The sequence below is a fragment of the Pan troglodytes genome, chromosome 12 (genome assembly GCF_028858775.2).
Source record: "Pan troglodytes isolate AG18354 chromosome 12, NHGRI_mPanTro3-v2.0_pri, whole genome shotgun sequence".
In the NCBI taxonomy this organism is placed as follows: Eukaryota; Metazoa; Chordata; class Mammalia; order Primates; family Hominidae; genus Pan; species Pan troglodytes.
Window position 1 is genome coordinate 12,727,084 of NC_072410.2, and position 12,040 is coordinate 12,739,123.

The 12,040-nt window shown below is 46.3% G+C and overlaps 1 protein-coding gene across 11 annotated transcripts in view; it reads left to right on the forward strand.

The window, feature by feature from the left end:
- Positions 1-12,040, forward strand: part of NPHP1 (nephrocystin 1) — an 81,280-nt gene that overhangs the window by 12,580 nt on the left and 56,660 nt on the right. For 2 of the 11 annotated variants that reach the window (XM_009443080.5, XM_009443082.5), the window contains exon 1: positions 7,582-7,806. The exons of 6 other annotated variants lie outside the window; for them this stretch is intronic. In XM_009443080.5, the coding sequence (XP_009441355.2) occupies positions 7,640-7,806 (167 nt within the window). In that variant the 5' untranslated portion in view covers positions 7,582-7,639. Of the gene's footprint in view, positions 1-7,578; positions 7,807-10,032; positions 10,174-12,040 lie in introns of those variants that run through there. 3 more of the 11 variants (XM_054678156.2, XM_009443085.5, XM_054678153.2) reach the window with 3 other exon arrangements.

Genomic DNA, 12,040 nt, shown 5'->3' on the forward strand with positions numbered 1-12,040 from the left:
GTAGATTTGGTCTTTTCACATAGTCCCATATTTCTTGGAGGCTTTGTTTGTTTCTTTTTATTCTTTTTTCTCTAAACTTCTCTACTTGCTTTATTTCATTCATTTGATCTTCCATCACTGATACCCTTTCTTCCAGTTGATCGAATCAGCTACTGAAGCTTGTGCATTCGTCACGTAGTTCTTGTGCCATGGTTTTCAGCTCCATCAGGTCCTTTAAGGACTTCTCTGCATTGGTTATTCTAGTTAGCCATTCGTCTAATCTTTTTTCAAGGTTTTTAACTTGTTTTCCACGGGTTCGAACTTCCTCCTTTAGCTCGGAGAAGTTTGATCGTCTGAAGCCTTCTTCTCTCAACTCATGAAAGTCATTCTCCGTCCAGCTTTGTTCTGTTGCTGGTGAGGAGCTGCAATCCTTTGAAGGAGGAGAGGCGCTCTGATTTTTAGAATTTCAGTTTTTCTGCTCTGTTTTTTCCCCATCTTTGTGGTTTTATCTACCTTTGGTCTTTGATGATGGTGATGTACAGATGGGGTTTTGGTGTGGATGTCCTTTCTGTTTGTTAGTTTTCCTTCTAACAGTCAGGACCCTCAGCTGCAGGTCTGTTGGAGTTTGCCGGAGGTCCACTCCAGACGCTGTTTGCCTGGGTATCAGCAGCAGAGGCTGCAGAACAGCGAATATTGGTGAACAGCAAATGTTGCTGCCTGATCATTCCTCCGGAAGTTTTGTCTCAGAGGAGTACCCGGCTGTATGAGGTTTCAGTCTGCCCCTACTGGGGGGTGCCTCCCAGTTAGGCTACTCGGGGGTCAGGGACCCACTTGAGGAGGCAGTCTGTCCGTTCTCAGATGTCAAGCTGCATGCTGGGAGAACCACTACTGTCTTCCAAGCTGTCAGACAGGGACATTTAAGTCTGCAGAGGTTTCTGCTGCCTTTTGTTTGGCTATGCCCTGTCCCCAGAGGTGGAATCTAAAGAGGCAGGCAGGCCTCCTTGAGCTGCGGTAGGCTCCACCCAGTTTGAGCTTCCAGGCTGCTTTGTTTACCTACTCAAGCCTCGGCAATGGCTGGCGCCCCTCCCCCAGCCTCGCTGCTGCCTTGCAGTTTGATCTCAGACTGCTGTGCTAGCAATTAGCGAGGCTCTCTGGGCGTAGGACCCTCTGAGCCATGTGCGCGATATAATCTCCTGGTGTGCCGTTTGCTAAGACTGTGGGAAAAGCGCAGTATTAGGGTGGGGGTGACCCGATTTTCCAGGTGCTGTCTGTCATCCCTTTCCTTGGCTAGGAAAGGGAATTCCCTTGTCCCTTGTGCTTCCTGGGTGAGGCAATGCCTCGCCCTGCTTCAGCTCATGCTCGGTGTGCTGCACCCACTTTCCTGCACCCACTGTCTGACAGTCCCTAGTGAGATGAACCCAGCACCTCAGTTGGAAATGCAGAAATCATTCATCTTCTGCGTCGCTCACCCTGGGAGCTGTAGACTGGAGTTGTTCGTATTCGGCCATCTTGGAACCGCCCCAAGTGTTCCTTTTTCTCTGCAATTTTGCCAACATCTGTTTTTTTGACTTTTTAATAATCACCATTCTGACTGGCATGAGATGGTACTTCACTGTGATTTTGATTTGCATTTCTCTAATGATCAGTGATGTTGAACTTTTTTTCATGTTTCTTGGCTGAATGTGTGTCTTTTGAGAAGTGTCACTTCATGTCCTTTGCTCACTTTTTAATGGGGTTGTTTTTTTCTTATAAATTTGCTTATTTTTAGACTCTGGATATTAGACATTCATCAGATGGATAGATTGTAAACATTTTCCCCCATTCTGTAGGTTGTCTGTTCATTCTGATGATAGTGAGAGGTGACAGCATGCTGGCAGTCCTCACAGCCCTCGCTCACTCTTGGCGCCTCCTCTGCCTGGGCTCCCACTTTGGCAGTACTTGAGGAGCCCTTCAGCCTGCCGCTGCCCTGTGGGAGCCCCTTTCTGGGCTGGCCAAGGCCGGAGCCAGCTCCCTCAGCTTGCGAGGAGGTGTGGAGGGAGAGGCGCGGGTGGGAACCGGGCCTGCACATGGTGCTTGTGGGCCAGCGTGAGTTCCAGGTGGGCGTGGGCTCCATGGACTCTGCACTTGGAGCGGCCAGCCGGCCAGCCCCACCGGCCCTGGGCAGTGAGGGGCTTAGCACCTGGGCCAGCAGCTGCTGTGCTCAATTTCTCACCCGGCCTTAGCTGCCTTCCCGTGGGGCAGGGCTCGGGACCTTCAGCCCGCCATGCCTGAGCCTCCCCGCCCTCTGTGGGCTCCTGTGTGGCCCGAGCCTCCCTGACAAGTGCCGCCCCCTGCTCCACAGTGCCCAGTCCCATCGACCACCCAAGGGCTGAGGAGTGCGGGCGCACGGTGCGGGACTGGCAGGCAGCTCCACCTGCAGCCCTCGTGCGGGATCCGCTGGGTGAAGCCAGCTGGGCTCCTGAGTCTGGTGGGGATGTGGAGAACCTTTATGTCTAGCTAAGGGATTGTACATACACCAATCAGCACTCTGTATCTAGCTCAAGGTTTGTAAACACACCAATCAGCCCCCTGTGTCTAGCTCAGTGTTTGTGAATGCACCAATTGACACTCTGTATCTAGCTACTCTGGTGGAGCCTTGGAGAACCTTTATGTCTAGCTCAGGGATTGTAAACACACCAATCGGCACTCCGTATCTAGCTCAAGGTTTGTAAACACACCAATCAGCACCCTGTGTCTAGCTCAGGGTTTGTGAATGCACCCATCGACACTCTATATCTAGCTACTCTGGTGGGGACTTGGAGAACCTTTGTGTGGACACTCTGTATCTAGCTAATCTAGTGGGGACCTGGAGAACCTTTGTGTCTAGCTCAGGGATTGTAAACGCACCAGTCAGCAACCTGTCAGAACAGACCACTCGGCTCTCTGTAAAATGGACCAATCAGCAGGATGTAGGTGGGGCCAGATAAGAGAATAAAAGCAGGCTGCCGGAGCCAGCAATGGCAACCCGCTTGGGTCCCCTTCCACACTGTGGAAGCTTTGTTCTTAGGCTGTTTGCAATAAATCTTGCTACTGCTCACTCTTTGGGTCCACACTGCCTTTATGAGCTGTAACACTCACCGCGAAGGTCTGCAGCTTCACTCCTGAAGTCAGCGAGACCATGAGCCCACTGGGAGGAACGAACAACTCCAGACGTGCCGCCTTAAGAGCTGTAACACTCACCGTGAAGGTCTGCAGCTTCACTCCTGAGCCAGCGAGACCACGAACCCACCAGAAGGAAGAAACTCCAAACACATCTGAACGTCAGAAGGAAAAAACTCTGGACACGCCGCCTTTAAGAACTATAACACTCACTGCGAGGGTCCACGGCTTCATTCTTGAAGTCAGTGAGACCAAGAACCCACCAATTCTGGACACAATAGTTTCTTTTGCTGTGCAAAAGTTCTTTAGTTTGATGAGATCCTATTTGTCAAGTTTTGCTTTTGTTGCAATTGCTTTTGGCTTTTTGTTGTCATGAAATATTTGCCTGTGCCTATGTCCTGAATGCTATTGCTTGGATTTTCTTCTAGAGTTTTTATAGTTTTGGGTTTTACATTTAAGTCTTTAATCCATCTTGAATTAATTTTTGTATATGATGTATGGAAGGGGTTCTAGTTTCAATTTTCTGCGTATAGCTAGCCAGCTCTTCCAGCATCATTTATTAAATAGGGGGCCCTTTCCCCATTGCTTGTTTTTGTCAGGTTTGTCAAAGATCAGATGGTTGTAGGTGTGCAAGTCTTATTTCTGAGTTCTCTATTCTGTTCCATTGGCCTATGTGTCTGTTCTTGTACCAGTACCATGCTGTTTTAGTTACTGTAGCCTTGTAATATAGTTTGAAGTTAGGTGGTGTGATGCCTCCAGCTTTGTTCTTTTTGCTTAGGGTTGTATTGGCTATTTGGGCTCTTCTTTTGTTCCATATAAATTTTAAAATAGTTTTTTCTAATTCTGTGAAGAATGTCAATGGAAGTTTAATGGGAATAGCATTGAATCTATACATTATTTGGGGCAGTATGTCCATTTTCACGATATGATTCTTCCTGTCCACAAGCATGGAATGTTTCTCCATTTTTTTGTGTCATCTCTGATTTCTGGAGCGGTGTTTGTAGTTATCCTTGAGAAGGTCCCTCTCACTTTCTTTGTTAGCTGTATTCCTAGGTATTTTATTCTTTTTGTAGCAGTTGTGAATGTGAGTTCAGGATTTAGCTCTCTGCCTGCCTGTTGTTGGTATATAGGAATGCTAGCAATTTTTGCACATTGATTTTGTATCCTGAGACTTTGCTGAGGTTGCTTATCAGCTTAAGAAGTTTCTGGGCCAAGACAATGGGTTTTCTAGATATAGGATCATGTCATCTGCAAACAGGGATAATTTGAGTTCCTCTCTTCCTATTTGAATACTCCTTATTTCTTTCTCTTGCCTGACTTCCTAGGCCAGAACTTCCAACACTGCATTGAATAGGAGCAATGAGGGAGGGCATCCTTGTCTTGTGCCTGTTTTCAAAGGGAATGCTTCAAGCATTTGCCCATTCAGTATGATATTGGCTGTCGGTTTGTCATATATGGCTCTGATTATTTTGAGGTATATTCCTTCAATATCTAGTTTATTGAAAGTTCTTAACATGAAAAGATGTTGAATTTTATTGAAAGCCTTTTCTGCATTTATTGAGATAGTCATTTTTTTTTGTCTTAAGTTCTGTTTATGTGATGAATCACATTTATTGATTTGTATATGTTGAACCAAACTTTCATCCTGGGGATGAAGCCAACTTGATCATGGTAGATAAGCTTTTTGATGTGCTGCTGGATTCGGTTTGCCAGTATTTTGTTGCGGATTTTTGTATCGATGTTCATGAAGGATATTGGCTTTAAGTTTTCTGTTTTTGCTGTATCTCTGCCAGGTTTTGGTATCGGGAGGATGCTGGATACAATCAGTTAGGGAGGAGTCCCTCCTTTTCAGTTGTTTGGAATAATTTCAGTAGAAATGGTTCCCACTCTTCTTTTTACCTTTGGTACAATTCAGCTGTGAATTCATCTGGTCCTGGGAGTGTTTTGGTTGGTAAGCTATTTGGTAAAACTGCCTCCATTTTAGAACTCATTATTGATCTGTTCAGGGATTCAATTTCTTCCTGGTTCAGTCTTGGGAGGGTGTATGTGTCCAAGAACTCATCCATTTCTTCTAGATTTTCTAGTTCATGTGCATAGAGGTGTTTATAGTATTCTCTGCTGATTGTTTGTATTTCTGTGGGGTCAGTGGTGATATCCCCCTTACAATTTCTGATTGTGTTTATTTGATTCTTCTCTCTTTTCTTTATTAGTCTAGCTAGTGGTGTATCTATTTTATTAATTTTTTTCAAAAAACCAGCTCCTGAATTTGTTCTTTGTAGGGTTTTTCATGTCTCTATCTCCTTCAGTTCAGCTCTGATCTTGGTTATTTCTTGTCTTCTGCTAGCTTTAGGGTTTGTTTGCTCTTGGTTCTCTAGTTCTTTTAGTTGAGATGTTAGGTTAACTTGAGATCTTTCTAGCTTTTTGATGTGGGCATTTAGTGATATAAATTTTCCTCTTAACACTGCTTTAGCTGCATTTCAGAGATTCTGATACGTTGTCTCTTTGTTCTCATTAGTTTCAAAGAACTTCTTGATTTCTGCTTTAATTTCATTATTTACCTCAGTCATTCAGGGACAGGTGGTTATTTTCCTTGTAGTTGTGTGATTTTGACTGAATTTCTTTCTTTCTTTCTTTCTTTCTTTCTTTTTAAATGTGTTTATCAGAATGACTTTATTTCAGTACACTGAGCCCCATCAGGCAGTGTGGTTTGTGCAAGGCTGTGCGAGGGACAGGCTTGGGCTAAGAGAAGGGAGGTGAGTTGTTAAGTGCACTGCAGTCTGTGGGGTGCTACATCGCTTTCACACACACCTGCTGCTTTGGCCCATACCTGGCAGGGGCCTTTGGTCATAGGACAGCATGGGGGAGACTACTGCATGGAGTCTGGGATTGGGGTGGGTCATGGTGTCACAGGTGAGGGTGCCGGTGAAGACAGGCTGGCCCCAGCTTTGCACTACCTGGGCTAAAGGCCTTTGGACTACTCCTAGGAGTCAGGCCTGGTTCCATTAGCTCCTGGCACTCTGGTCTGGCCCTCTCCCTCCTTAACCAAGCAGGTCCAAGGTCAAGAGTGGCCCAAGATCAGCCAAGAGGGGGCCATCCCACCTCTACAGCTTAGTTGCCTGGTCAGCTATAGTGGCAAAAGGCAACATGGTTAATTGCAGCTTTCTCCAGTCCTAAGGACACTGGCTCTCCAACACCCCTTTCTTGTTTAGGGGCCTCTGCCAAAGAAAAATTCTACCTCCTGTTTCAGAAAATCTAACCAGCAACCAGCCTGTTGATTCTATGGCAGTGAGCAAGAGAAAGAGGGAGAAAGAGGCTGGTGGGAGTGTCTTTGAGTATAGCTTCCAATTTCAAATGGTCCTGCAACCTGTGGACACTGTCCGCTTACCATCAGCAGGGAGAGGCGGGGCCCTGGAGGCTAGGCTAAGCTTAGGTGCTATAAACATTAGTGTGGCAGGGCAGGAGGCAGTGAGCTCCCTCTCTCCATCCCCTTACTGAACAAACACTTAAATAAATAAAACTGTTTGAAGATGGCATTGCAACAAGAACGGATGGAAAGCAAGGACCTGGAATCAGCAGGCACCTTAAACTCTCCCAAGGCCCCTGGAAGGGGAATGGGCTGGGAACATTATCTCTGCAGCCATTCAGGGGGAGTACTACTCCTGCCCTCCTCCAGTGGCTGGTGTGGTCCTGTTCCCTGGTGAACATGAGGGCTTCCTGCTCTCTCCTGACTTTCCAGTCTCTGTATTAGCTCTTGGGATGCTTTTCTAGCCTCCCAAACCAAAATGGCAACAAAACCAGACAGAGCTCAACCCCAGCCCCAGTCCTCAGTGCCCAGTCAGGGGGCATTGATAGCGGAGTGACCAGCAAGGGGAGGCAGCAGCTGCCTGGGGCCTCAGGGCACCCTGGTGGGTGGGAGTGAGGGTGGGGCCAGTCCAGCCTAGGATGGGCAGCAGCAAGGTCTCCCAGGGGGTGGTTTATCTCCCTCTGTCTCCCCGTGGTAGTAAACGGAGTTCCCTGCAGCCAGTCAGAGGCCCACCTGAGGAGGGAGTGCGGCCTCTGCCAGTGTTCTTCCCTGTCAGGAGCCAGTTAATGGTCACCCCCAGGCCTCAGGCCGTCACCATCGTGGGTAGTTCCTCATCCTTTCTGGGCCTGGGGTCCCTGGGCCACATGGCACTTGCATGTGCTCACACACTTGTATACACACATGCACTCACACACACAGGCAATTCCTCACAAACACTCTGACTCAAGAAAGCGAGTTTTAAAGTGGAGTTAACTTCAGAGAGAGGTGAAGATGATATCCCAACATTAGAAGGTTTTCCTGTGGATAGATCAGGCACCGTCTTCCTCATATTCCTTCTTGGAGACCCACGTCTTCTTAAAGGTGTCCATGGAGGCAAGGATAGAGCCCCCAATCCACGTGGAATACAGTCTCTCCTGAGGTGCAAATATCCTGATCTTCACTTCACTCAGTAGCCTGTCACCAAAACCTTTGAACAAGGTAGAGCCTCCCAAGAGGACGATGTTGGAGAAAAGCGTGAACTGCAGGTCCATGTCTGACTTCTGGATGGCGAACACCAGGACCTTGTGGATGCCTTCACTCTCCTCCCTGATCAAGTCTGGCCTGAAGAGCAGCTCAGGGGCCCGGAATTGGGAAGGACCAATCTCAATGGTGCTGCCATCAGGCAGGTAGTACTGAGCCTTCTCTGTCTCTAGTGTCTCTTCCTTCTGGGGGTTTATGGATAGGTGGGAGGGTCTTTCTTTTATGGCCTTGACAATCTCAAACTCAAAGGATGAGTGGAAATCTCAAACGATGAGTGGAAATCATAGCCCTCCTTATGCAGGTAGAGGTGCAGGAAGCGAGAGATGTTCCGGCTTGCGATGTCAATTCGCATGATGGAGTGGGGCATGGCAAAGCCCTGATAGATGGGCACAGCATGGGTGATGCCATCCCCAGAATCCAGCACCACCCCCGTGGTCCTGCCTGTGGCATAAAGGCTGAGCACAGCTTACATGGAGATGAAAATAGCAGGCACATTGAAGCTCTTGAAGAAAACGTTGGCAGCTCATTCCTGGTGTCTTTGTGGGTTTAAAGGTGCCTCAGTGAGGAGCACGAGATGCTCCTCTGAGAAAGTCTGCAGCTGGTCCTTAGAATAGACATATTGCCAGATGTGTTCCATGTCATTCCAGTCCTTGACAATGCCATGCTCCGTGAGATAGCAGATCGAGAGCAGCCCTTGGTGCTCCTTGGCTTTGAAGCCAATGAAGATGTCACCTTCAAGGGCTCCTGCCATGATACGAATATGCATGGGTAGGCCCACATACTTTGGAAAGCAGTATTTGTGGATCTGATCACCAGCAAAACCAGCTTTAATCACACCAGATTCATTGTCGATCATGACAGGCTGGTTGGTGATTGTATCGTAAGACTCCACGGCAGAGGAATCTCTCCTGGGGAAGGAACTACCAGTTGGGTCTGCCGCTAGTGCCATTCATGAATTTCTTAATCTTGAGTTCTAATTTGATTGCATTTTGGTCTGTTTGTTATAATTTCAGTTCTTTTTCATTTGCTGAGGAATATTTTATTTCCGATTACTTGATCAATTTTAGAGTAAGTGCCATGTGGTGATGAGTAGAATGCATATTTTGTTGTTTTTGGGTGGAGAGTTCTGTAGATATCTATTAGGTTCACTTGATCCAGAGCTGAGTTCAGGTCCTGAATATCTTTATCAATCTTCTGTGTGGATGACCTGCCTAATATTGTCAGTGGGGTATTAAAGTCTCCCACTATTATTGTATGGGAGTCCAAGTCACTTTGAAAATCATAAGAACTTGCTGTATGAATCTGGGTTGCCGAGACCAGCTTGGTCATGGAGACCCTAACCCAGCGGCGCTAGAGGAATTAAAGACACACACACAGAAATATAGTGTGTGGAGTGGGAAATCAGGGGTCTCACAGCTTTCAGAGCTGAGAGCGTTGAACAGAGATTTACCCACATATTTATTGACAGCAAGCCAGTGATAAGCATTGTTTCTATAGATTATAGATTTACTAAAAGTATTCCTTACGGGAAATAAAGGGATGGGCCAAAATAAAGGGGAGGTTCTGGCTAGTTATCTGCAACAGGAACATGTCCTTAAGGCACAGATCGCTCATGCTATTGTTTGTGGTTCAGGAACGCCTTTAAGCAGTTTTCTGCCCTGGGTGGGCCAGGTGTTCCTTGCCCTCATTCTGGTAAACCCACAACCTTCACCATGGGCATCATGGCCATCATGAACATGTCACAGTGCTGCAGAGATTTTGTTTATGGCCAGTTTTGGGGCCAGTTTATGGCCAGATTTGGGGGTCTCTTCCCAACATGGGTGCTCTTTTTTTGGGTGCATATGTATTTAGGATAGCTCTTCTTGTTGAATTGAACCTTTTACCATTGTGTAATGCCCTTCTTTGTCTTTTTTTTATCTTTATTGGCTTAAAGTCTGTTTTGTCAGAAGCTAGAATTGCAACCCCTGCTTTTTTCTGTTTTCCATTTGCTTGGTAAATTTTCCTCCATCCCTTTATTTTGAACCTATGTGGTCTTTGCAAATGACGTGGATCTCTTAAAGACAGCATACCGATGGATCTTGACTCTTTATCCAGCTTGCCATTCTGTGTCTTTTTAATGGGGGCATTTAACCCACTTACATTTAAGGTTAGTATTGTTTTGTGTGAGTTTGATCCTATCATCATTATTCTAGCTGGTTATTTTGCAGATTTGTTTATGTGGTTGCTTCATAGTGTCACTGGTCTGTGTACTTCAGTGTGTTTTTATAGTGGGTGGTATCAATTTCTCCTTTCCATATTTAGTCCTTCCTTCAGGAGCTCTTGCAGGGCAGGCCTGGTGGTGACAAATTCCCTAAGCATTTGCTTGGTCTGAAAAGGATCTTATTTCTCTTTCACGTATGAAGCTTAGTTTGGCCGGATATGAAATTCTGGGTTGGAAATTTCTTTTCTTTAAGAATGATGAATATTGGTCCCCAGTCTCTGCTGGCTTATAGGGTTTGGGTTTCCACTGAGAGGTATGCTGTTAGTCTGATGAGCTTCCTTTTGTAGGTGAGCTGGCCTTTCTCTCTGGCTGCCTTTAACTTTTTTTTTTTTCATTTTGACCTTGAAGAATCATGATTATGTGTGTTGGGGTTGATCTTCTCATGGAGTACCTTACTGGGGTTCTCTGGATTTCCTGAATTTGAATGTTGGCTTGTCTTGCTAGGTTGGGGGAATTCTTCTGTATGATATTCTAAAGTATGTTTTTCAATGTGGTTCCATTTTTCCTGTCTTTTTTAGGTACCCCAATAAGTCATAGGTTTGGTCTCTATACATAATCCCATATTTCTCTAAGGTTTTGTTCATTCATTTTCATTCTTTTTTCCCTATTCTTGTCTGCCTGTCTTAATTCAGAAACATAATCTTCAAGCTCTGAGATTCTTTCCTCTGCCTTGTCTATTCTGCTATTGATACTTGTGATTGCATTATAAAGTTCTTGTGTTTTTCAGCTCCATCAGGTCAGTTATGTTCCTCTCCTAATTGGCTGTTCTGGCTATCAGCTCCTGTATTGGTTTATCATGATTCTTAGCTTCTTTGCAGTGGGTTTCAACATACTCCTTTAACTCAACAAAGTTTTTTATTACCCACTTTCTGAAGCCTCCTTCTGTAAGTTCAGCCATCTCAGCATCATCCCACTTCTGTGCCCTTGCTGGAGTGGTGTTGTGGTCATTTGGAGCAGAAGAGGCACTCTGGCTTTTTGAGTTTTCAGCGTTTTGTGTCAATTATTTCTCATCTTTGTGGGCTTATTTGCCTTTGATCTTTGAGGTTGCTGACCTTTAAATAGGATTTTTGTTGGGTTTTTATTGTTGATGTTGTTGTTGTTGTTTTCTGTTTGTTTTTCTTTTAACAGTCAGGACACTCTACTGTAGTGTTGCTGTGGTTTGCTGTACCCCAGACCCTAATTGCCTCAGTTTTTCCCATACCTGGAAGTATCACCAGTGAAGGCTGCAAAACAGCAAATATGGCAGCCAGCTTCTTCCTCTGGAAGCTCTGTCCCAGGAGAGTACTGATTTGTTGCCAGCCCAAATGCACTTTGTAGGAGGTGGCTGGAAACCCCTTTTGGGAGGTCTCACCCAGTCAGGTGGAATGGGATTACAGACCCACTTAAAGAAGCAGTCTGGCTGCTTTTTGGTAGAGCACATATGATGCATTAGGAGGGGACTCTTTCTTCTGGACCATTTGTATTCTCCAAAGCCAGCAGGCTAGAATGGCTAAGTCTACTGAACCCCAGAGATAGCAGCCACCCCTGCCCCGGTAACTTGGAACTGCCTCAGAAAGATTCCAGACTGCTTTGGTTGGCTGGCTGGAATTCCAAGCCAGTGGGTCTTAACTTGTGAGTTGCCATGGAAGTGGGGGCCATGGAAGTGGGGCCCACGGAACAATGCTGCTTGGCTCCCTGGATTCAGCTCCCTTTCTAGGGATATATACAGATGGATATCCCCCCTTGCTGGGGATCTTGGGGCCAGAGTATATAAAATTCCTGGGTCACTGTATGTGCCTGAGCAGCTGCTCTGCCGAGACACCACACAGTTCTGTGTATTGGACCCAAGGCCCTGGTGGCATGAACTCAGGAGATCTCCTGATCTGTGGGTTGCAGAGATCCGTGGGAGAAACATGGTTTTCTGGGCAGGGTTGCATGGTCACTCACCACTTCTCTTGGTTGGGGATGGGGGTTCCTTTGGCTGCATGCCACTCCAAGGTTGGCTCTTGTTCCCCTTGTTCCCCGGCTTTTCTACATTCTCATGGGTCAAGGTGTTTGCCTTGTCAGTCTCAATGTGAGAACCTGGATATTTCAGTTTAAAGTGCTGAATTCACTTGCCCTTCTTCATTCCTCTCAGTGAG